This window comes from Talpa europaea, assembly GCF_964194135.1.
Source record: "Talpa europaea genome assembly, chromosome: 12".
Lineage (NCBI taxonomy): Eukaryota > Metazoa > Chordata > Mammalia > Eulipotyphla > Talpidae > Talpa > Talpa europaea.
Genome location: NC_140079.1, coordinates 34,125,496 through 34,152,062, shown reverse-complemented (window position 1 = coordinate 34,152,062; position 26,567 = coordinate 34,125,496). Strand labels below are relative to the sequence as shown.

The window sequence follows — 26,567 nt, the reverse complement described above, 5'->3', positions numbered from 1 at the left end:
TCTCTTTCACACACACACACACACACACACACACACACACACACATCCCATATATGCCCAGATACACCTTGAGAAGCCTCAGCTAACATTTATATTTACTACCATAACCCAGATCTCGCAGTAAACCAGATCTTGTTAAACTTTTTGTACATGTTTCATTTAAAAGTTCATAAAATCTGAGGTACATACAATTAATCTTTATTTATAGGTGGTGAAACTGAAGCAGTGAGGGAAAACAAATGGTTAGAGGTGGAAATACGAGGAATCCCAGCTCTGCACTTAAGACAGCAAAAGAATTCAACAGCTTAGGCTGAAAGGAAAGAACAAACAGGGAAAAAGATATTCCTTTCCCTTGTTTCTCCTTTATTTCCAGCCTACGTCCTTGCCAAAGGCAATAATATAAGTGAGGTAAAAGCCTCATCAGGTAATTTTTAGAACAATGTGGTATTTTGAAAGTGACAATATAATCCCCCCCAGTAGAAAAGGTATCAGAACATAATGCTTATCTGTGACTTTCACTGTACCTCCTAAAGCATATAAATTTGTTCTTTTCTACTCATTAAAGTTGTGCTAAAAATACACACAAATTTCCATAACATTTCGTAAATTTCTCTGGGCATCAAGCCCTGTTATCAATTCAGTCACAATGTTTATTGAATGAGTGAATGAATTAACTGAATAATCTTTTTACCATAGAAATTCCCCTTCTCTTGACTTACAGTTGACACTGTCATTTCATTTCCAGTCAAAAGCAAATGGCATCAATGTTGACTGTAACCACTAAAAAGAGCTAGTATAAATCTCCAGTAGTTTTCGACTTTGAGAGTGTATACACTGATTATTAAAGCAAAAAAACAGGTAAATCTTGGGGGGGGGAATTAATCAGTGGCTCCTCACTACATGCTACTGTCAGTGCTAGAAAACTGAGTATAATGATATGTAAATATTTATAAAATTCCAAGAAAAACCTAATAACTAAGTATTTTAAGCAATTATTATAAGACAAAACAGTGGGATGAAAGGAAGCTATTTTTTTTTTATTCAGTTTATATTGGAGTGATATCCTTGAGATTCTGTCAATTTTCTGAAGCCTCGCTTTGGCATTGCATATTGTCAAATGACAAGGCAAATCAAACTTCTTGCAGTAGAGATTTCTGTAGCCTTTTAACTTTATGTGAGAAACATCTGCTTTCCACTCTTCCCAAGGATGTTAAGGATGAAGATTCAAGTCTGATAAAGCTCCCTAACTAATTTTCAAACTTTGAGCACAGCATGTCAGTACAGTCTAGAGCATGCTCACCCAGACATCTGCATCAGAAGGGCTGGCCTGCTCTCAGCTTCTCTGGGACATTAAAGTAATTGGTCCTTTGGGTAATACCTAGGAGTGGGATGGCTGAATCATATGGAAGTTCCATTTTCAGCAGATTGAGGAACCTCCACACAGCTTTCCACAGCTGCTGGACCAGTTTGCACTCCCACCAGCACTGCAGGTGGGAGTTCCTTTTTCTCCACATCCTCACCAACATTTGTTGTTGCTAGTTTTTTTAATATGTGCCATTCTCACTGGTGTAAGATGGTATCTCACTGTGGTTTTGATTTGCATTTCCCTGATTACAAGTGATGCTGAACATTTTTTTCATATACCTGTTGGCCATTTGCATTTCCTCTTTAGAGAAGTTTCTTTTTAGCTCTTCTGCCCATTTATTGACTGGGTTATTTTCTTTGTTTTTGTTGAGTCTCATCAGCTCTTTGTAGATTTTTGTGATCAGTCCTTTGTCATTAGTGCTGTGTGAAAAATTTTCTCCCAATCAGTAGGGTCTCTCTTTGTTTTGGTTACTGTCTCTTTTACTGTACAGAAGCTCTTTAATTTGATGTAGGCCCAGCTGTTTATCTTTTTCTTCACTATCACTGCTTTGCGTGAATTCAAAAGGACACCAGCACACCTATGTTTACTGCAGCACTATTTATAATAAGTAAGCTATGGAAACAACCCAAATGCCCAAAAATAGATGATTGGATCAAGAAGACGTGGTACATATAAATAATGGAATATTACTCAGCAATCAAAAAGATAAACTCATGCCATTTGCAGCAACATGGATGGAGATGGAAGGGATCATGTGCAGTGAAATAAGCCAGAAAGAAAAAGAAAAATACCAGATGGTCTCACTCATAGCAGGAATTTAGAAAACCTAAATAAGGGATCAGGAAAAAGACTAATTATAATAACACTAATCAAAAATCAAAATCAACAGACAACTATAAAGCAGAGATACACTACAGGGGGGGGAGAGGAGAAGGGAGTAGGATCAAAACAAAGGGGGTGGGAATTTTACAGGGATGATAACCAAGATGAAAATGCATACATTGTACAAAAATGAGAAATGATGTAAAAAATACATAAAATAAACTTTAAAAAAGCAATTGGTCATTTTTCATATAAACCTGGTTACCATGGGTATTTAGGTTTTTCCCTCCACAAAGTACTTAAAGAGCAATAGTTAGTAAGAGCCAATACTTACTAGGACACTAAAGCAGAACAATTTATTTATATGTATTCAGTAAAACATAATGATCTTAATGGTTATTCTAACCCTTTTAATTGGAGGGTTATTCCAGCCCTTTTAATTTATGTAGATTTGGAGCTTATAAAAATCAACACAGTGTTCCCATTGGTTTTCTGAGATTTCCAAAAGAATGCAAGGAATGTAGTACTTTTCAAATACTATCAATTTTCAGATTTTATCAATGACAAAAATAAGTCCCAAATATATTTATTTTCAAGAAGGAATTAGGACTAACCTGCTAACTTTCTCATCTCTGTGAGTCTAACTCCTGTATTAGCTGATAAAAATTCAGTGGCCATCTCTATATCTTTTGATGAGGTTGTTACTCGGTTCCCCTTACACTTTAGAGGGTTTCTATGTATCCTCTTTCCCTAAGTCTGGTCCTGGTATTTCTGACCACCTCATCTTGCCCTAGAGTGACTCTGCATTCCTGTTCATTCTTACTTTGCAGGACTCAGCTTTTGCACAAGGACAAGAATACTTAACTTCCTTATGAATAGGAACTTCATATTGTTCAGATTCTCAGCATCAGATTGTCTGATCTAACAGAATGATGGTCTCAGCATTTCTGGTTCCCCCATTTTGCCTTTCTCCCCTTTTCTCCAAACCTAATTCTGATATTCAATGTTGAATTACATTGATGTTTGAAAACCAAGAATGAAACTTGCCATGGCATGCCTTGCTTCTCCCACCCTTACAGAGGAAAGTATTTTATCACTAACATTTTCTAGAGTTACACAAGCAAGGTGATTAAAAAAAAAAAAAAAAGAACTGTTGTTGTTTCATTATTTTGTGGGAAAGCTTAGGTTTTATAATGAGACATATATTGATTCAAATTATGATTTATAACCTATACGATCTGGGTTATTTAACCTTTCTGAAACTCAGTTTCTTTATCTGAAAACAGAGATAGTGTAACAACAATTCCACATGTTAGTCATGACAAGTAAATAAGATCATATTTTATTCTTTCCTAATAAGCACTGGGCACACTACAGTTATTTTCATATATACCAAATAATCACATTACACATACATTCCCATATTCCTAGATATACCTGGCTTAGAAATAACAATGGAAGCTTATGTTTACATTTACTATTATCTACCAGGTGTTAACTTAAGCTCTTTGCATATCACTGAAATGCTTGCAATAGCACTGTGAGGTAGGTACATTTAGTATATTCTTTTCATAGGTTAAAGAACTGGAGTAAAGTGAGAAAGTAGTTAAAGGTGAGAAAACAAAGACTAAGGAGTGTATTTAAGATAGCACTGACACCACCTTGGCTGAAAGGAATGGGGAGAACAGGGAGGACTCCTCCTTTACATGCTTCCCCCTTATTTTTAAATGATGGGGTTGAAGAGGCAAAAATATAAAGTAAGGCCAAGCCCTTATTGCTTACCTTAATAGCCAATGCCATCATTACTACTACCACCACTACTACTCATCTCTACTCCTATTATCTCCACTGGCTTATAAAGTCAGAGTCACTGCTTCTTTATTTTGTTCATTCACTATACCCTATAAAACCTCATAAGCAAACTATTATATAGAGTACATTATTTATGTTGACTTTTTACTTAATATTAACTGTCCTATATGCCTAGCCCAAACACATCCACATAAACACTGGCATCAAAGTTTAAAATCTTTTGCTCTAAAATCATATTACTTTATAACTATTGCTCAAACTCTGTAAGCAAGTTTAAGAGAATTTCTGACTCAAAGTTGTTTTGTTTATTTTTCAATATTACACACACACACACACACACACACACACGTGCAAAAGATAGAAAGCATGATCTTGGGTACTGTTAAAAGAAAAAGATCATTTTGGACATTAAAACTTCTAAATAATTGTAAAATACTGCTGGTTTAATAACATATAGGAAAATGAAGATCATGCGAGATATTCCCACAGATTTTCTCTTTTTCACTTTGAGCTTATCTCAAGGGAAGGGATGCCTGTGAAATGTAATTAAAGTTTTAAACCTTGAAATTGTTTTTTGGTAACCTCAGAAGACATGAATTTTCTCTATTTCTTAAAACCTAACTGATGCTTATATTTAAATTAGACATTCCCCTATTTTTCAAAAGAAGAATCTGCTTACCTATTTGTAATTCTCATTTAGTTTGTATGAACTCAGGATAAAACCAACTTGAGACCACTTGAGCTGGAGGGAGCTAAAAAAGCAGGTCAGAGGTTAGGGTCAGGAGAGGGGCGATCAGGCAGATTAGTGCAGCTGTGCTGGAGCCTGAGGAATTGGAGTGCTGGCAAATTCAAGCCAATCTTCTTGCTTTTCTGGAAATAACTGGGTATAACTGTGATTGACTCACTGTAGTGTTCCTCTGGTTTAGGATATGTAGTTACCTCTACCAATCTTATAAAATATAACTTACAAGAAAACTTGCTTTGTATATAATAAAGCAACACACATATACTTCACATTGAATGTTCACCCCTCAAAAGAGACTCATTAAATTAATCAACAATGGCTATGTACTATATACATAATAGGGTCTCCTCTCACTAAAGGAGATACACCTTAATGAAAACCCCTCTGGATAATAAGGTGGAACATCCAAATCAGTTTATGATCATATTAAAATGTAGTGTTCTAGATGGATTAATAAAGAAGAAAATTAAAAGCTACAGTTCTCTACTGTTTACACTAAAAGTACCTGGTGCCCTTCATATTAAAAAGGATACTGCAATCCATATGGAATTCTATGTAAGGTTAGAGTTATTCATTAGGTAGAGACTGAGACTGAATTACTCAAAATATTGCTTATTTTAACAAGAAATGAATAAGTAGTTCAGCAACTCTGACCCAACAATGTTGACTATTAATCATTTTCAAAGATCTTTCATTATGCAGTTGGAAAATTAAAGTGTTTTCACTAAAAAAAATCATTATTTGGGCAATAACTAGAATATTTACTTTTTTTCACTTGGAATTAAAGGGAATTCACTTAGTTAACAATACAGTGCAAAATACTGATTAACCATGATTCAACTATCCATTTTTAACATAACACTTCTTTTTAACTGTTAACATAAAATTCTTAGTTTACATTAGAAACCTGATCTCTAAAAAAAAATTATTACATGGTTAAATTTTACTTAGACTTGAGCCAGTTTAACATTTTGACAATGAATTCAGAGGCCCAGTTGTACAGAATTTTTTCTTAGTGAGCAATGTCATGATTCAGTTACCTATGTTCATCTTATAAATCAATTGTAATACAAGTTTATTCATAAAGCATAAACATCTGTATTCTACATATAAAATTTCTCAATTGAGAGCTATCTATGTTTTACTAGGAAGTCTAAAATAATTGTATCCTTGCAATTTAATTAAGATCAATATTTACTATCAAAAAGTACATATACACAATGGAATATTATTCAGCAATCAAAAAGAAAAACTCATGCCATTCACAGCAACATGGATGGAGCTAGAAGGAATTATGATCAGTGAAATAAGTCAGAAGAAAAAAGAAAAATATTGGATGGCTTCATTTATAGCAGGCATATAGGGGAACCAAATAAGACATCAGTTTAAAAATAATAACAGTACAAAACACAACAAATCAAAAACAGACAATTATATATCAGAGACATCCAGCAGGGGAGGAGGAGGGAGAGGGATCAGGGGGAGGGAGGGAGGAGCACAGGGTACTGAGGTGATGGTGCACGGGTGTATTGGTGAAGGAAATTCTATGGGGACTACACCTGAGGGGGTGGGGGGAAGCAAATATTGTTTAAAAATGAATAATGATGTTAAAAATAAAATAAATAAAGTATTTATATAGAATAAATAAACTCATTTACCTTATAAATATCCAAAAATCCACACTGGTGATCAAATCTGGTGTACAGTTCATTCAGCATGCTGATCACCTGCATAGGGGTGCACTGGGCACATATGGCCGTGAAGCCCACGATGTCCGAGAAGAGCATGGTGACGTCATCAAACTTTCTAGCCTGCACCTGCTGTCCCTGCCACAACTGCTGGGCTACGTCGCCCGGGAAGATGGAATATAGAAGATCGACAGTTTTCTTTTTCTCTTCTTCCAGGGCCTGGTGAGTTCTTTCTAAAGTTGCCTTTAATTTATCCATCCTCTTCTTCAAGCCGTCTTGGGCTTTTGCCTGTTCACCAACCAAAATGACATCTCGGGTGGCATCGTGGATCGGAATGTCGGAAAGATGCAGCCCTCGCCCCATAAGTTCATCTAACTTGTCCACACACGGAGAGCCCAGGAATAAAACTGAGTTAGATTCTGGGACATGGATCATTTGCCCTTTGACTTCCATCACCTGTAAAATTAACACAGAATGTTGATCAGTGTTTTTCACACACTAGGCTTGCAAATATTCTCTTCTCATCTGATGAAGAGGAAAAAATAAATATTTGACTAGCTACACAGATGTTCTGTATTTATATAAGCAAATTTAAATATGACAGTCAGTGTAAATTTATGGTTCTAAACTGAAACATTTCTTAACCTCTCCCACTTGGCTACATTCTAAAGACAGTAATGAAATGGAACCTGAGATCAATGGGAAATGAAGCAGGAAAGCATTCTTAATTCAAAATGAAATTACACCCAGGTACATCATAAAACTGACAAATGAGCCAGTTCAAAAACTTTGAACTACTTAATAATAACAGAAATTGGGATAAACTCATCTGTCAAAATAACTACATTTAACTGTCATTGAAATGACACTCAGGCCATAAATCCAGGAGATTAAAACAAATCAAAATAATTGGCCTTAGGTAAGTCATTTATCAACCCAGCCACAAGCCTTTAAAAATGTAAATATTGGATAGTCTCACTCATAGCAGGGATTTAGAAAACCTAAATAAGAGACCAGGAAAAAGACTTAATCAATACAAAGTAAAAATCAAAATCAACAAGCAATTATAAACCAGAGACACACTATGGAGGTGGCGGGGGAGGGAAGGCAGGGAAAGGAAGGACTAGAGTCAAAATAAGGGGGGAGGTGCAATTGTATGGGGAATATAACCAAAATGAAAATGCTTACATTGTGCAAAGATGAAAAAAGATGTAAGAATTATATAAAATATTTAAATAAAAAAGAAGAATGATGTAAAAAAATTTAAAAAATTAAAAAACAAAGTTATATATATATAAATAAAATACATTTGGTATTAAAAACAAAAAAATTAAAAAATTAAAAAATTAAAAAAATAAAAATGTAGTTGTGTTTGCACTGACTAGTGGATAATGCAGTTGATCTTAGAAAGTCAAGCTAGATATTAACATGTCAATGTTATCAGAAAATACTGCTTAACTACCATGTATAGTATCAGTTAAAAATAAACCCCACAATTCAGGATAGGAATTCAGTAATAAGATAAAGACTCTGATGGTGTAGCAATTTAAATATATCCTTTCTTTTTTGTGCCCTTTGATGGAAAATTTCAGGACTTGATGTCTGTAGGAAAATTTAGAGAACACAGCCTTATGCTTTCTTAATTTGATGCCACAAAAAAACACTCAGATGGGTGAATACCAGTAGAAAAGAAAGGTGGGCTCAGGCACACAGCTATTCAAATATAATTATTTGAGTTAGAGCAAGGCATATCAGCACACCTGGAGAAGAAGGAGCACATAATACCTGGAATGAACAACCTAGTTAACCTGCTGAGACTGTCCATCAGTCTCATCTATGTCACTTTCTCACTTTCTACCATAACATAGAATATATGTACAATAAATTTATTTCCTTTGCTATTCAGAGCATGAAGTAGTTAGCTAGTTGATGAAGTTAGAGGCACAGAACAAAAAAGAGGTGAAACTACAGGGATTTGAATTTTTAAGCCTGGAACTATGTTTTACTTTGTTTCCCCTGCACCTATACCAAGATTTAGTTTATTATAGAATAGAAAGAAAATTGAATACTTGATTGACAATGTCATTTTTGTGAGATGAGATGTCCACTTTATCATATGTCACATTTCTGCTAGTGTTGAGCACTTCATTTTTTATACATAATACTCTCAGTTATTCATTGAAATATTTATTGTTTTCTATTTATTAACACTGCTGTGGGAGGCAAGCATAAAAGAGATTAAATAAGTTGTGTCCTCTTTAAAGATGTCAAAATGTGGGAGAATCAAATCTAAACAGAGAATAAAGAGAGCACGTGTTTTAAGGTGGGCTCGCAAACGACTACAGGCTATGGAATATTGAATATAAAGATTACTATTCTGGAAAATATTCCCAGATTGTTTTTCATATGGTTCATATGCTGTAGGGGGAAGATATGCTGCTAATGGCATATAGTTTTCCAATTAAAGTTATAGTCATGAGCAGCCACATAATGTAAAAACTCCAAGTTAAAAAAAAATGAATGTTAAAGTTTCCTTATGATTTAAAATAAAAACAACACTGATGCTAATAGAGTTAAGTGCCAATCTGATAAGGCCCCCTTCTTTCTCAGTATTCTCCTTTTGCCCCCAGCTTGCTTGCTTCTCCCTTTTGTCCTGTGGACTTTTTCTTTATTCACTATTCTTTTCATCTACCCCTTATTTATTTGCTCCTATTTCTCCTGTTGCCTGTTTCTCTCAGTCCTTGCACTCCATTCTCCCTAATTTTCCTCACTGGTTCTTCCTTTTTCTTCTCCTTTCTCTTTTCTTGCTGTGCATCAAATTCTACCTTTGCCATTACAACTCCCCTTTGCTATTGCTTCTATCTCTTTAAGTATGGAAGGAGGATACATATATTAATATAAGTAATACATGTTATTTGCTGTATGTAATAAATGCATTCTTTAGCTTACAAAGGTGGCAAACTAAAGATATGATATTCCTATCTCAAAAATATGAAACAGGGGCCTCCCCGGTGGTGCAGCGGTTGAGCTCTGGGTTGCGAAGCTACCCGCGGCCTCTGCGGCTCCCGTTCGATCCCCGGCTGCTCCCCGGCCACCGGAGGAGGGTCCCACATGGCGCGCAGACCTCTCCTGCCGCCCGCTGCTCCCCTCAGCAGTGTACTTCGGTCCTTCTGCCTGCTCTGCTCCCTGCTCTGGCTCTGGTGAATTCTCTCACCCTCCCGCGCTTCTGACTGTACCCAGTGCATGTATTAACAAACAAACAAACAAACAAATAAATAAAGCATGCCTCTATTAAAAAAAATATGAAACAGAAATAGTTTCTTTATTTATACATGGCCATTAGCTGATCTTTTGAAATCTCTGAATCAGCTGACCTCAAGAGAAAAAATTGCTTCTCCTACACTACAGAAAAACAGCCCAGGAAAAGGCTCCAGTAAATAACTTCCTTTTCACCAACGAATATTTTCCCTTATTTAATGAATGGGTAAATTCAATGGTGTATTTGTGTCTCTGTCATAAATGCATTTCTAATTGGAAAATAACAAATTATTTTTCTTGAATTGTCTTTGTGCAATTATAATTATAAATGTAGGCCAATGAATCACACACAGTGTTTAAACCACTGTTAACTCTAAAAAAAGAAAGAAAGAAAAGAGTTTGGACTTATTTTGAGAATTTTATTCGTCCACAGTCCTGGGGAACAGAATCTGAAGTCAGAATGTATGTAGAGCGCTCCTCTGTCTAGAGGGATCTATTCCTTGATTCTCCTGGCTTCTGTTGCTTTATACTACCAAGTTTGTGGTGATTTGTTACAGTAGCCACAGGAAACTGATATAAATTAGAACCACAAAGGAAACAAATAGGAACTAATTGATATATATAGGACCATCCATCCCTCCAACATAGAAGAAAAACAATCAAAAGTTTTTAAGATAGAAATTATACAGAATATGTACTATAAATACATGGAATAAAACTATAAATCAATAACCATATGACATACTCGTAACTGTAAAATCTGCATACATCTCAGTTCTAAGACCTGCTAGCACTATGCTAAGCACTTTAAACATGCAGCTTAAAAGAACATCTTTGCTGTTCCACTAAACAGCAAAGGCAATAGTAAAACAGGAATGTAACTGAGGGAAATTTATATGTGAGGCTAATTATATTATCATTTATTCTATAGATCGAAACGTTGACCTTGTTGAGATGAGATCAATACAGCTCATAATTTATTGATGAAATAAGAAAAAAAAGAACTAAAACCTACCCCTTCTGATTTTTTATCTTTCTGTGCTTGCTTTGTTTTTCCCATATTTGGATCTACTTCCATTGCTACTCTTTATATTTCAGAAATTCATTCTCACATAACAAAGTCATTTTAATGTTCCATGATTTGATGTCTCTTTTCTTTTTTAAATCACAGCAGGAGTCATATAATACTTAAAGGAAACAGGTTTATGCTTTACAGTTTAAAGAATTACATCAGCAAATGTTTTGGCATTCTGTTGGGCAAATATTAAAAATGTGAAATGTTTGTTTTTCTTTTATGTTCTTTATTCATTTTTTATTTAACAAGCACTAAAATTTCACACTATAGGAAGGAACATAAATTGATTTTTTTAAAAACTTTGCACACACAGATTACCTTTTTGCCTAAGTACCTGAATAGTTTGATTTTTCATCACTTTGGCCTGTAACGACATCACATACAATGATAGACAGCCTGGGGAGTCCTCCTGTCTTACCACTGCAGCTCACCTGCACGTTGGGGTTCCCCGTCACACACTGTCACTCACATATCCCACTGGGGGCTTAGTCCATATTTCTACTTATCTAGCTGCTAAAACTGCACCTTCAAAAAGTTATGATATATTGTTGGCATACCACTAAGATAATATATGAAGACAAGAAAATTTTATACTCCCTTCATGGAAGTGTTAGAGAAGTGATACTGTCCAAAATACTGGCACATTGTTACATAAGAGAAAATGAAGCCTCCACAGCATAAACAAGAGCAAGTCCACAAGTAAAAAAAAAAAAAAAAATTGGCCATTCTGACCCAGCCAATTTAACATGACAAGAGACTGACAAAGCCTAAAAAAATCCAAAACTTAACTGTGAATTATCAAATTACATATATTATTTATGTGCATTGTGTATGTACTTACAATTTACTATGAATACTTCTCATACCTTGTTTCATTCCCATATTAAGGAGTATTGTAAGTGATCAGGGGTGACTAATCTATTGCTTCCTAATTTTTTAAAAAAGTGTTTTTGCATTTTGACTCAATTGTATTAAATATTGAAAAGAAATAGCTAGATTTGTGTTTAGTTCCAGTTTGGCAAAACCCATTATTACATAGCAAAAATCCCAGCTGCTGGATAAGCAGAATTAAGAATAGACTGTACAAAAATGAAAAAGGATGTAAAAATAAATAGAAGAAAATAAAAGAATTTAAAAAAGAATAGTAGAGCGCAGAAGGCATTTTCTAATGCAATAAATAGGGCAATTGTTTAGAGCATATAAAGTGACTATGGAGATAAGAATGGCAGAATCTACTTTTATAGAGAGGACTGTAGTTTTTCACAGAGGATTGTGATCCACAATATCTTTACATAACAGTGGGGGCATGGTTAGTGATACTAAAGAATTGAATTTTAAATTTTATTTGAATATATAAATTTAAATGAAAACATGTGTAGGCATATGTGGGTACTGGCTGATGCACCCAAGAGCACAGCTCTGAAGTAGGATTTGTGGTCCCAATATTCAACTCCTCATTTGATCAAGTCATTATTTTTCATTTGTTTGTGGGTAAGAAATGCATTAATATTTGGGTCATGCAGATTTTTTTTGGCATTGTTAACAATGTCACAGAGAGGCTTAAGAAAATATGTCCAGAAACTTGACTCAGTACTGAGGATAGGTTAAGTTTAAGACAGTCATGAAGGCATAATATCTGCCCTCAGGGAGTTGTTAGAATGAGGATAAATATGTATATGTGTACTATTACATATTATATATTATAATATTTAAATATTAAATGAAATATTATACATTTAAAATAAGCATATCCATAATCAACAAAAAAACTAATACATATAAGGAAATGTTTGAAGCATTAATGATTGTGACTCTTCCTGAACTAATGGGAACTGTGAAGCCATAATACTGAACAATACCAGACATCTAACAGGAAATAACTCCAGAACTAGACATGTACAGTGAGTCTAAGAATACCCAACTTCAACAACGATCACAGGACAGAAAGACCAGATCACCTTCAAATGACAGACTGACAGCAATAGCAACAACGGAAGTCAGAGACCAAGAAGTAGTATCGTTGATGGTCTGAGAAATAATAACTGTCATCATGGAATAGTTCACTCATCTTTTAAAAATGCTGCTGTTATAAACACAAACCAAGCATTAACTACCAGTAAACTAATACAAAAGAAACTTTCAAAAATGTATTATTGAAATAAAGGAAAATTAACCCAGGAAAGCCTAGAATATAATATGGAAGGAGGAAAAATGTAGGTAAATGTACATAAATCCTGACCCATGAAGTACGATATAACATTAATAGCAAGTGTAGCATGCCTTTTTATAAGTATCCCAGATAATATTTTTATTGAGTGGGTTTAAGAAACAGTAATGGCAAAAGTTTTATAAACCATACAAAGGTTTAAAAAAGATAAATTATCATTATGAGAAAAATACAGTGAAATATTAGCATGTGAATCTGTGGTCACTGCTATATTGCAGTTCTCTTATTCCTAAACAAATAAATAATTTCTAGAGCATTATCAAGTTCCTTCTTGAAGAGGGTACCTTTCCTATTTCTGTGGAATAATGGCTTTAGGTTATCTGCCAGTTGTAGAACATGCAGTCGTCACCAATCCAAGCCTTTCAGGAACAAATCTTATTCCACACTTTACATCCTCCCCCATGATATGCTCCTACCAGAACCAAGCCACTCTGTTCTGAGCATGTATTATCCGTTAATATTTTATTCATTGACAGAAATGTGTTCTTCTCCAATCCTACCATGCTCTGCCCTATCCATTCTGAGAGATGCTTTCCAAATGTCACTTCTTTTAAGATTCATTTCTGACCTCCAACCCCCTGCTCTGAAGTAGAAATAACTTCTCTTCCCTCACAAGCAGCACAAGGTTTTGCTTGAGCCTCTCCGTGGGGGCTTAGCATCCTCTCTCCTATAATTTTTCTTCATGTCATATCCCTACTAGTAATAGAATCCAAGCCCTTTGAAAGCAAGTCTTGTTTAAGAGTCAACTTTAAAATGAGGGCCTAGCATAGGACTTTCTATACAGTGGAATTTCAATAAACATTTGTGGAATTAATTAATGCAGGAATGAAAAAAATCAACAAATGAAATGGAAAACATTACTGAAACAAATAAAATTTCAGGACACTTTGTGAGTGCTTGATCATTTCCAAACTACCTAAAAATTACATAATCATGTATTTATATATATATATATATATATATAGTGTGTATATATATATATACTGTATATATATTCACCAATAAAATATGGAGATTTAATTTTTACAAGCAACCAGAGACCATGAACAACTGTATGAGAGTAATCTCACATTTGGCAAGATGAGAGCCTGTAATATACAAATTTTCCTGTCTACTCCATCATTTGAAAAGCACCTGCTTTAAAATAATTTAAAACGTGCCACTGAATCCATAAAATATGAAAATGGGATACTTGTAAACTGGTTAAAATTATTTCTTCAAACCTGTCATCCATGTAGAGACACATGTCAGAGAAATAAGGTGTAACGTTTCATCCACACCAATAATGACAGTGCTGGGACAGGAGAAAATAAAGCACTGATGATTGTGCAATTCATTTTCCTGTGTCATTATCCATCAGGCCTAGCACAGAGGTGAAAAAAGGCACTTGGAAAATAATAATGTGGAGAAACAGCTGATTGGCAGGATCTCCAACACTTCTGACAGGGCTCTTGTGATGGATTTTTACAAACAACTTTTACATGAAGTAATAGTGTCTGCATCAATGGTTCTAGTGAAAAAGACCCTGAATGTCCTTTTCACTTGGCTACCATTCAGGAGAGTACATATTGGTTGTGAGCTACTTCCCTCCAGAAAGGCAGAAGGACTGCATTTTACCAGAAATCCCAATTGGCTGGACAGCAGATAGAGGGACCTGAAGGGAAGTGTCAGCAAGGAGTCAAGGAGTGTTAGCATTATAAACACAATACAGACACAGGCTCGGACAGACAGGCATGGTATTCACTTTCTAATTATCAACATGGTTTTATGATACTGTTTGCACCCTACTTTTCTCAACAATAAATTAAACATGGTTTTATCTGTACATGGCTGTTCATAAAGAATATTCATAAAAAATACATGAATTTCCTGGCATGGTAGTGGGTATGGAAACACCTCCTGAAGGGGGAGATGCTAACTCTCTAAATCATATACAATTGTGTAAACCAATGTTGTCTCAATAAAAATAACTTAGAGAATAAATATTTAAAAATTTAAAAAATATTTAAAAGATAAGATTATTTTGATAAACAACAAAATATGACCAAAAATTCAGAACAATGCAGTTATTCCAACACATTAGAGGGCACAATAAAAATAAAACCCATGGAAAGTTTTTATTGAAATGCCTTTGTGCTCATTTATCAGAAAAACTTCAGAGGTAAACAGAAATGTTTTAGCTGAAGTGGTAATGGTAGGAGTTCAATGATTAATAATCCCAAAGTTTTTATTTGATCAAGTGATTAACTACTTAAGGTATTTCAATAGCTTTCTGTTCCAGATATAACAGTTTCCTTTGTTAAATGTGGCCTGAACTCTCCTCTCTGGCCCTCAGAACTCCACCCTGCTTCCTTCCAGCACCCACATATGCACACATCCTCACCTCCACTGCCCTCAATTAAACTACCATCCATTACCTGGTACCTTTCCACTTACACTTCAGATCCCAGATGCCTCGAGGAGGCTTCTATGGATTCCCCAATCTAACTTTGGTGTATCTGTTATAAATTCCCGAAGAACCTTCTTTCTCGTTTCAAAACACTCATTAAACTTAAACTATAATTACTGTCTTTCTTCTCAACAAGATTATAAATTGTACATGGACAGGAAACATACCATTTTTGACTCATTATTTTTGTGAATTTTAGTTCCAAAACATCACCTGATATACAGCAGTTACTTAGTAAATGTTGCCTAAATGAATACAGCTGAATAAATCATTCCATTCCATATGTACAGTCTACATTTTAATTTTTTTATTTTAATCTGTCATAGCTCCATGAGGAAAACCATGCTTTATACTTATGCATTTAACAGTCCTATTGTATACATAATAAACATATATGCCAACATAACTTTCCATTAAACTTTTACTTTATAACCTGTTATACTACTTAAAAATCCAATTGTCTTATTTTCCTATGTTAGATATTCTGAATTTGCTCTCCAGAATCACCTTCCAACTTTTTAAACCCGCCTCTGCACCCCAGGAGGATGACTTATCTGGACCACGTCAATTGGCACCCTTACAGTCTGGATTCCAACTGGGTTTGGCTAACAGCAGGCAGTGGCAGGTGATCAGAGCAGAAGAGGAGAGAAAATGTGATTTCTCTCTCCTCCTGGATTGCTCCCTGCTCATGTATGGTATGCAGTGACTTCTGTCCACCTGAGACAAGAATTCACAGAGGGTGCTCCCCTCAGTCAACACCCTCCCAATGCATCTCCCTGTCCTCGCTCCATCAAGGTCAGGCGCTTTTACAGTTCTCTGCACTGCTAGTAAGTGAATGGGTGCGTCACCATTCCTTACTGCTTCCTCGACCTTGCCCACAACTCTGTAAATATCCCCTCTGCTAAAGTCTTTATTTTTAAAGATTAATTTTATTTATTTATGCATAAAAGAGCTGGGGTGCAGTTAGAGGTACAGGGGGGTAAGAGGATTCACCAGAGACAGAGTGGAGAGCAGAACAGGCCCATATTTCAGTATCTACTGAAATACAATACTGAGGGGAGCAGTGGGCGAGACAGGAGAGGTCTGCTGTGCCACGTGGGTTGCTCCCTGGCCAGGGATCAAACTCATGCTGCAGTGGCTGCTAACAGTTTCACAGTACTGAGACTTAACTCCTTGCGCCACCAGGGAGTCCCCTATTAAATTTTTTTAAGGATGCGTGTTGAATATAACATTCAGCTCCTACTGAGCCCTTGTCTGCTACACTAACACACATGAAGACCTTTACGTAGCCCCTCCTTGACAGAGACTTGTAGAACAGATTGAACAGTGCTCTACCTGTGCAGTAAAATAAAATAAAATTGTACATTTTTGCTCCCAAAACTCAACAAATGACACAGCTGCCACCCCTTCTTGTTCTGCCTGCCCATGGGGTTTCCAGCTGAAGATCAGTCAGTGAGGTATGTCAAAGGGCAAAATGAAGGCCACCAAACCCTGTGTGTTAACTACTCCAGCAGTTAGCTTTCAAATGATGCCTCATGAACCTCTAGAGAGCAGGGCTGCTCAAACTTTAATGTGTAACAAATCAGAGGCAGATCCTTAAGGAGGCAGATTTTTACTTAGTAGGTCCCAATGGGGTTTGAGAGTCTCCATTTCTAACCAATTTATGAGACTCTGTAACTGGCTGGTGCTGTTGGTTCCAGAGCACACTCTGAGCACAGAGAACCTTGGGTGTCACAAAAGCATGGGCAAGGCCAAGAGGTTCGAACCACTCAAGGATGTCCCTGAAGAATCTTTACTTTCATCTGCTTCACATATTATGATTCCAAGTAAGATTTAATTTAGTGGAGGGGAGGGGGTAACAAGGAGAAGGAACAGCTTCTATTCCTTTAAACATTTATGAACTATTAAAATACTTGTACTCCCTCTGCAACTGAAGTCAATCAGTATGATAATTTACCCAAGTCAGTGACCAAGACAACTAAAGGAAGGGTTCTGGACACCAGTTCAGTATTACTGCTTTACTGCTCCTCACAGTTTTCTTCCCTTCTCCCTATCTATTTTTAAATGTCACATGGCTCTGAAATATGTGAGAAAAATACTACTTCAGGAAAGGTTGTTGAATCCTAGCACAACAGGACCAATCCCAGGGCATCTAGAACTTTTCAAACACTGGGTCACCACCTGCTGACCTGTTGGAGGCACTCTTTCAGTAGCGATCTTCTTATAGAGAATTGCTAGGCAGTGTGTTAAAATGCAAGGAAAAATGAGGATTTGTTTGTGTTACAATGTACCTTAACATTGTTATGTTTCAAAATTTGACTGGCTTTACTTTTTCTCTGGATTCTAGCACTGGAAAAATAAATTGTTTTAGCCTCAGGAGGCTATTTTGCCTGTTGTCCTACTTACCTGAATTTCTGAATTTTTTTTTTCTGAAAATATAATGCAGGGATAGAAAACATTTCCAAAGGGCTTCATTCCATCTTTTTCCATCTTGCATGTAGTTTTAGATTAGAAGAATGTACAGAGCAAAGAAACGTCTATCACCAGACAAATGCAATAGTTCAAATAGTTGATATTTATTCATATTCATTTTCAATTTGGACATCAAATTTGTCAGTGGACATCAAAATTGAAACCTTACTTTGATCTGAAGCCCTGACACCGTCACTTAATGCTCTACCTCAGGTAGCTGTCTGTGACTCACCACTCCTGATTACCATTCCTTCAAAACACTTACTTCTGGCTTCTCATGTCTCATAGCCATTACTTATAAACTTGAAATCGACTTTTTAAGCCTCTAGTTAAAGAGGAAACATGAAAAACAAATCTATATTGTTTGGCTATTTTCCAATATCACTGCTATCTGAGAACATGTTTTCAGTAAACAATGTTTTACTTATATTATGTTTTACAATATCTTGCATTCCAGCAAATGGTAAAATTTCCTTATACAAGTGGATCTAAGGACTGGAGTGAAAGGTTGTGCATTGCAAATGGTAAGCTAGAGGGCATTATACATGTTGATGTGTATCAAATTATACATTATAGTATATTAATAGTCTCTAAATAATAAAATAATAAAGCTATGTAAACAGCTGGCAACTAAAAAATACTACAGGGTCTTTCAGGTAAAACATACCAGGAAGAAAGTGTCTGCATGGAAAAAGAATAGCAAATCCTTTGCCACCAACAGGTTAACCCTTGCTCCTGATATTCCCTTCACTTGGAGTTACTTCACTCAGTCACCCCATGTCCAAATTCTACCCATTTATAAGCTAGAGTTACATCTTCTTAGTCTCCTCAGCCCTGGCTACATATCAGAACCACCTAGAGGGAATTTAAAATACTGACAGCCAGTGCCTACCCAGCCCAAGTTAACCAGAGAGCAACTGGCTGGTGTTTCAGAGGCAGTGCCCTCTTTTTATATGAGAGCAAATCAAACAAACAATCAGCAAACCCTAAAAACCTTGAGATAGTTTCTAAAATAATCTCTACTTTCCTGGAATAAACCAATCTCTGAGTCATTAGGGTATTGCTCCTCTTTATCTTTTGAAATGGCTTTAATATCTGCAATTCAGTGTCTCTTTGCTTTTTACTTGAAGGAAGAGAAACATGTCCAAGGGCTTAGCACTGGAGAAAAACACCTCATATGAATTATCTTTGTGGTGCCGGGGCACATTGTTCATGCATTGGTTGAATACGCCTCCTATCCTGGAAGAAGTTACAGAATGAGTTAATATAGCTACACTTCATCTGTTTTCCTACTTTTGAACACACACCTATCAGTAGTTTCCTCTTTCCTATGCTGAAGATGTCAATAATCACCTCTTTCCTACACTGAAGAGTTAGTATAATTCCAAAATACTAACAACAATGTAAACCAATAGTACTACAATAAAAATATATATTTAAAAAAAGAATTCCAATCCACTAAAGGTGAAAAAGAGGTCTGGTACATTGAGGGTAGTAATAGATCCTTCTTAATGAGAGATTAAAATGTTGTGCTTAAATACACCAGGGGGTAGAATTAGAAACCCACCATTGTGCCACCACCAGTGTAACAATTAATCAGGCATCATCAATGAATACTGAACCCAGAGAGTGAAAGACTGTTGGATAAGAGGATAAGTTCATATGATAAACTGTCTCTCCACAGATAATTTGTTAATTCCAAGTAAAAATTAAAATACTTTCATGGTAGAGTGATCTAGAACCCAACAGCTTTACCAAAAGTCAAAGTTAATATTATGAAGAATGGGATAAAATGATATTGTGTGCCTCTTGATGTAATACAATAGGAGGCACACAGCATTACGTATCGGATATTCTTGTCACAAACCTTTAACCTAATCCTAGACATTAGAAAACAATCAGAAAAACAGTTTGCAGAGCTCCTAAATATATGTTGATGTCATTAAAAAAATAATAGGAAACTGGTTGGAACAAAGTTGACTACAAAAACATGAAAACTAAATGTAATGTGTAATATGCAACAGGATTCTAGAGGAGATAAGCCATACATAAAATTTTTGAGGCAGGAAAATCTGAATATAAATTACATTTTAGGGAATATACTTTCAAAGTTAAATATTGGGGGTTTGACTGTGAGATGAATCTTGTTTTTAGGAGATAAATGCTGAAATTTTAGGGGTAATGTGATGAAATTTCATTTCAATTACTAAAATGTTAGTGTAACTACATGTTAAAAATCCATTTTGCTAGTTTTCAACTTTTGCATAAGCTTTGATACATAAGCCAGAAGGGAAAGATACATACCAGATGGTTTCACTTACATGTGGACTACAAAGAACCCAGCAAAAGACAAACTTTAAAACCAACTCTTGAAAGTTGACCATAACTCTAGCTTGAAACTTTTGAGAATGAAAAGTTGGTGGGGAAAAATATCTAGATTTAGAATTAGAGTATTAATATTTTTACAGAAAAACAAGAAGAGGAACTCTCTTATTTGTACCCTTAAAGAATGAATAATGGCTGATGCGTGTTAAAGAGATCCTTAGGAAAGCATTTTGGATTGACTTCTCAAACATTCTGACCTTTCCATGAGTAATTATCTTGAACTATAGATATGATATTCCCTATAAAATCTAATATGTATTCAGCACCTAAACATTTTACATTTTCTTCTTCAAGGAATAAAACAGCAAATCATTTAAATAAAAAAAAACATTGATTTCAAACATTTCTATAAGAGTATTAGATGCCAGGAAAAACGTTTTGATGGTAAAATGAAAGGTGACCCAAGATTGTTTTGTCAGAATAATTTACTTGACTTTTCTTGGGCAGAAATAATCTTTATAAAATCATATAATTGTGGAAAATAAGAGATCAAATAGCCAGCACATAGATGTATATGTATGCATGTGTAAACATATTAATATAATTACATATACAAACATATATCAGATAATTATACATGAATTATATGTACATATACATGAAATAAAATGAAATGTGTAACATACTTATTAGAAATTATTATTGTCTTGTATATAAAGTGCCTGTCCAAAAGGAAACACATAATCAATAATAGTCATTGCTAATATTTTTATTATGTAGGATAACTAAGACCTGCACGAACATAACTGCAATATGAGGCAAAATAATAAACAAAGCTGAGTGAGACCTGGGTTTCCAAAAGAAAGATAGATCATTTCAGCTGAGCCCCAATAGCAGGGACTTCTTCAAGAGGCAATGTTTCATTCCACAGGGCCTTAGTGAATTTCAGTCATGCAAAGAAAAATGAACTGTTAACTAAAATTTAAGTCTATAAAGAAAGAACTCTAGAAAATTTTGAAAGTTGTATAAATCCATTGTAGTTTCCCCTTGTTCAGCAACTGTGCCTATTTTTCATGGAATAAGAGGCAAAAGGAAGGAGAGGCAAAACAATAAATAACAAGTTTTGAAAGGCACTAAAAGAAATAAACTCTTCAGAAAATGAGAAATTCCACCAAGTTATTAAATGGGAGGGCAAGAATATGACAAATGACTCTAGAAAATTACAGACTTTCAGCCATATCTTTTAACTCTGTCTCTATGAAGGTCAACTCTAATCTAATTACCAGAACAGCAGCCTTTGCAATAAGAGTGCAGGAAACCACTACAAAATAAGAAAGGAATTGGAAGCTGGCTGCTTAAACTAATTAAATGCATTTGACTCTGCCCATGCAATGATGTTTATTATGTTTGTTTAGAAATGGGCTGAAGGCTTCAGAATTCTACCAGAGGAGGCATGAAGGGCTGGTGAGAATTCTAAAGCAAGTTCTCTTCTAGTTCTTGTTTAGATTTTGTTTCTATGATTAGGCAGAGGTAGATAAATAGAATGAATGCCAAAAGCTGTTTCACAAGCAGAAAAAACATAAGCGTCCAAACAGCGAGCATAAGCCATAGAATCAGTATATGCATAATGTGAATACAAATAACCCATTTTTGAGAAACATAGGCAGTGTCAAAAATATCAGTCTCTTCAAAGTTGGACAGAAACATGATACCATTCATTAACCCACTCATTCAAGCAACATTTAACTGAATGTTCAACATATACCTGTCAGTGAGCCAGATACATATACGTTAAACTACAAAGCACAAAACCCATGTTGAAAACCCATACATGGCATATGACCCCCTGTCTTGAGAGAGGGTATAATTTTGTTTCCTCCCTAAATTTAAACCCTAAGAGTGAATATAATTTTGAATGTACCCTAAAATAATTTAGAGATAAATCTAGAAAAAAGCAGTTGCTCACATGAGCAATGTAGTTTTGGTTACAAACCAGATATGATTAAAAATACCAAGATCATTTACTCATGTAATTTGTTCTTTGGCCTTGTCAGAAATTCCAAAAGAAGAACTCAAAAGAACTCAAAAATGCTTTTATAATATCACCACCAGTGAAGAAATTGTGCTCCCTGCCCAGGATCTACTATGAATGATGCTTATTTGAATGTTTGATTATTGTATTTATGGAAAATTCCATCTAATTACTATATCTTGTATAAATGGGATACTTGTGCAATCTGAAGTATTTTCTGCATTTGCTTTTCCCTTTCAAAATTTCATGGTAGGCAAATACGTTCTATGAAGCTAACATTACACTAATACCAAAACCAAACAAAGACAGCACAAAAAAAGAAAATTAAAGGCCAATCTCCCTAATGAACACTGATGCAAAAATCCTCAACAAAATCCTTGCCAACAGAATCCAACAATGCATCAAAGGGATAATACACCATGATCAAGTGGGATTCATCCCAGGGGGCACAAGGATGGTACCACATACGAAAATCGATCAGCATAATTCAACACTTTAACAAAAAGAAAAATAAAATCCATATGATCATATCAATAGATGCTGAGAAGGCATCCAACAAAGTCCAACATCCATTTATGATGAAGGCCCTTGAAATTCTCGGGATAGAAGGAACACACCTTAACATGATAAATGCCATATACGACAAACCCACTGCCAATATTAGTCTCAATGGCAAAAGTTGAAAGCCTTTCCTTTAAGATCAGGAACAAGACAAGAATGTCCTCTCTCACCACTGCTCTTCAATATAATACTAGAATTCCTAGCCAGGGTAATAAGAAAAGAGAAAGACATACAAGGAATCCAGACAGGAAAAGAAAAGTAAAATTATCACTGTTTGCAGATGATATAATAATATACATAGAGAACCCAAAAACTCCACAGAAAAACTACTCAAAATAATCAACCAGGTCAGTAAAGTAGCAGGATACAAAATCAACACACAAAAATCAGTAGCTTTCCTATACACAAACAATCAGTCAGAAGAAGAAGAAATCAAGAAAACCATCCCTTTTATAATTGAAACCAAAAAAAAAAAAAAAATCAAATACTTGGGAATAAACCAAACAAAAGAGGTGAAAGATCTATACAAAGAAAATTATAAAACACTGTTAAAAGAAATAGAAGAAGACACAAAGAAATGGAAAGACATCCCCTGCTCATGGATTGGAAGAATTAATATTATTAAAATGGCCATCCTCCCAAAAGCAAGATACAGATTCAACACTATTCCAATAAAAATCTCAATGACATTCTTAAAAAAAAAAAAATAGAAAAAATACTGATGAAATTCACATGGAACCACAAAAAAACCATGAATGGCCAAAGCCCTACTGATGAAAACAAAGAAGAAAGGAGGTATCACACTTCCAAACTTCAAGCTATACTACAAAGCCATAATAATTAAAACAGTTTGGTATTAGACACACAGACCAATGGAACCAAATAGAGAGCCCAGAAATAAAACCACACTTATATGGACAACTAATCTTTGACAAAGGAACAAAGAATATGCATGGACAGTTTGTTCAATAAATGGTGCCGGGAAAACTGGACCAACACAGCAAAAAGGAGGGGCGGAGCAACATGGCGGCGAGGAGACGCTGCGAGTAAGATCTCCCATTAAAAAAAGTTAATAGGGAGGAAAAGCGGCAGGTCCCAGTGAGAACTGGGACACGGAAGATAAACGGACGACTCCAGCAAACTGCCCAAATAAGAAAGTTGCCATAAAAGAGGACCAGAAGGGAGGGAAGCTCAGAACCCTGCTCCCCTCCCCCGCCCACAGAGGCGGCACTCTTCGACCGGCAGAGACAGGGGAAACAACAAACCAAAACGCCCAACAAGAAAAACGGATGCAGCAAGCGGGACTGTGAGTGGAAAGGAACTATTTCAGCCACCACACCCCGTGAACGGGAGCTGAGGCGAACCCTGCAGGATCCACCGCGGAGGTGAGCTCCCTGCGCCATTAAAGAGAGCCCCGCCCCCCAGGAGGAGACCAGCACCAGCACACAGCCCCGGCCGCCCCGCCCGGTAAGCTTGCGCGAAAGCGGTGCTCGGATTGCAGCTGCCCAGATCCCCGCGCCTGCGACCTAGGCTCGCGGGGAGACGGCGGAGGCCCTCCCTGAGTGAGCAGGAACAAGGTGCCCAGGCAGGGGAGTGGGATTCAAAAGGCGCCATTCCCGCGCCACTGATCTGGGCTACAGCCCGCGTCCTGGAACTGAGGGCTTTGGAACTGAGACCCGGGGCACGAAATTAGGGGCGTGGGTTCCCCACGACGGTGGGGCACAAGGCAGACACAGCACCCCAAAGCCGTTGAGGTGTACCCTACCATCCCCGCTCTGCTCCCTGTCCCACGGGGTGGAAAATCAGCTCCCCAAGGGCTCTAGGAGAGATCTCTGGTGCCACCTAGCGACTTGACCCCAGCACAGGCTACTGAAGGAGCTAGTGGCCAGCTGGGGAGTTAGCCCACACCGGGCCCCTTCTGAACAAGTAGTCTGAGCCCACAGGGAGAGCGAGCACCCACAGCCGGGGCAGACCAGGCGCGCAGAAGAGTGTGCCTGAGACCAGAAGCGCAGGGAGTGTGTCCCACATCACCATTTTAGAACAGGGACATTTCTTCAGTAAAGACTACCTGCAGAAGGCTTCCTCAGGAGCCAGAGGTGAGCGGGGGAAGTTCGCCCACGCCAGACCCCCTCTGGCCTGCAGTCCAAGCCCAGAGGGGAGCAGGAACCCACCGCCGGGGCAGACCAGGTGCACAGGGGAGTGTGTCCCCACATCGGCATTTTAGAACAGGGACCTTTCTCCAGTAAAGGCTGCTTGAAACTGACAGATGACTCCTGGAAGAACCAGAGGGGAACAGAGAAGCCCACCCAAGATGCCGGCCAGTCCCAACAACACAGTGTCCCAACGCATACGGCAAATTAGAAAACAGACAGTAGGGAGGAGAAGAACCACACGCAACCTAGCAACTCTCCAGAGAAAAAGCACACCACAAAAAGAAAGCCAGCCCCCAGATTGCAACGACAATAACTTGGAAGAATTTCTGAGCCTTCCAGAAAGAGAATTTAAAATTGCCGTGATTAAAAAACTGACAGAAGTCATAAAGGAAAACAATGATAAGGGAAAAATAATCAACGATCAGAAGAATGCAATTGAGTCCCTAGAGAGGGAAAACAATGGTCAGAAGAAAGAAATTGAATCCCTAAAGAGGGAAGTAAAAGAAATGCAGGAGATCAAAGAATTAATGGAAGAACTAAAGAATTCTGGGAAAAGCAATGAAAGCAGAATAGATGAAATGGAAGAACGAATAAGTAATCTTGAAGACACAGAAATAAAAAGAACCAAAACAGAAAAGGAAAGAGAAGTACGAAGGAAAAAGAACGAAGAAAGACTTCGGGAACTATCTGACTCCATGAGGAAAGGAAATATAAGAGTTATAGGAATACCAGAAGGAGAGGAGAGAGATGTAGGAACAGAGAAAATATTCAAAGAGATAATTGAAGAGAACTTCCCAAATGTGAAGAAGGAGCTGAAAATTGATATACAAGAAGCAAGAAGAACACCAAACTTCCACGACGAAAGGAAAAATACAGCAAGACACATAATAGTAAAGCTCCCAAGAATCCAGGACAAGGAAAAAATAATGAAGCTGGCAAGAGGGAAGAAACAGATAACATTCAAAGGAAAACCAATCAGGCTGACATCAGACTTCTCCGAAGAAACACTACGGGCAAGGAGAGAGTGGAGGGACATAGTCAACAGACTCCAAGAAAACAGATGCCAACCAAGAATACTCTATCCCGCAAAGCTCTCCTTCCTCTTTGAAGAAAGAATATGGACCTTCCCAGACAAACAGAAACTCCGGAATTTCATTGCAACTAAACCCCCACTCCAAAAAATACTACAAGGAGTCCTAAAGCCAGAACCTCAGAGCGACGAATAACAATGAAAGAAGGCCAAAAAAAAAAAAAAAAGTTATTAAAAGAATAAATAAATAAAATCAAAGGAAAGACAAACACAATGGCAAATACAGATGTTAACATATCAATATTAACTCTAAATGTAAATGGACTAAACTCTTCAATAAAAAGACACAGAGTTGCAGCCTGGATTAAGAAACAAAACCCAACCTTTTGCTGTCTCCAGGAAACACATTTAGCTACAAAAGATAAAAATAGGCTCAAAGTTAAAGGATGGAAAACAATCCTACAAGCAAATGGACCAAAAAAGAAAGCAGGAACAGCTATACTTATATCAGATAAAACAGATTTCAAACTCAAAAAGATAAAAAGAGACCCC

General features: G+C 36.5%; 1 protein-coding gene across 1 annotated transcript in view; it reads right to left on the bottom strand.

Moving 5' to 3' along the window:
- The window catches only part of GUCY1A2 (guanylate cyclase 1 soluble subunit alpha 2), a gene marked incomplete at its 5' end in the record, with an annotated part of 284,694 nt that overhangs the window by 92,839 nt on the left and 165,288 nt on the right, over nucleotides 1–26,567 (bottom strand). The window contains one exon of the mRNA XM_084249569.1: nucleotides 6,404–6,889. Within this exon, the coding sequence (XP_084105695.1) occupies nucleotides 6,404–6,889 (486 nt within the window). The remainder of the gene's footprint in view (nucleotides 1–6,403; nucleotides 6,890–26,567) is intronic.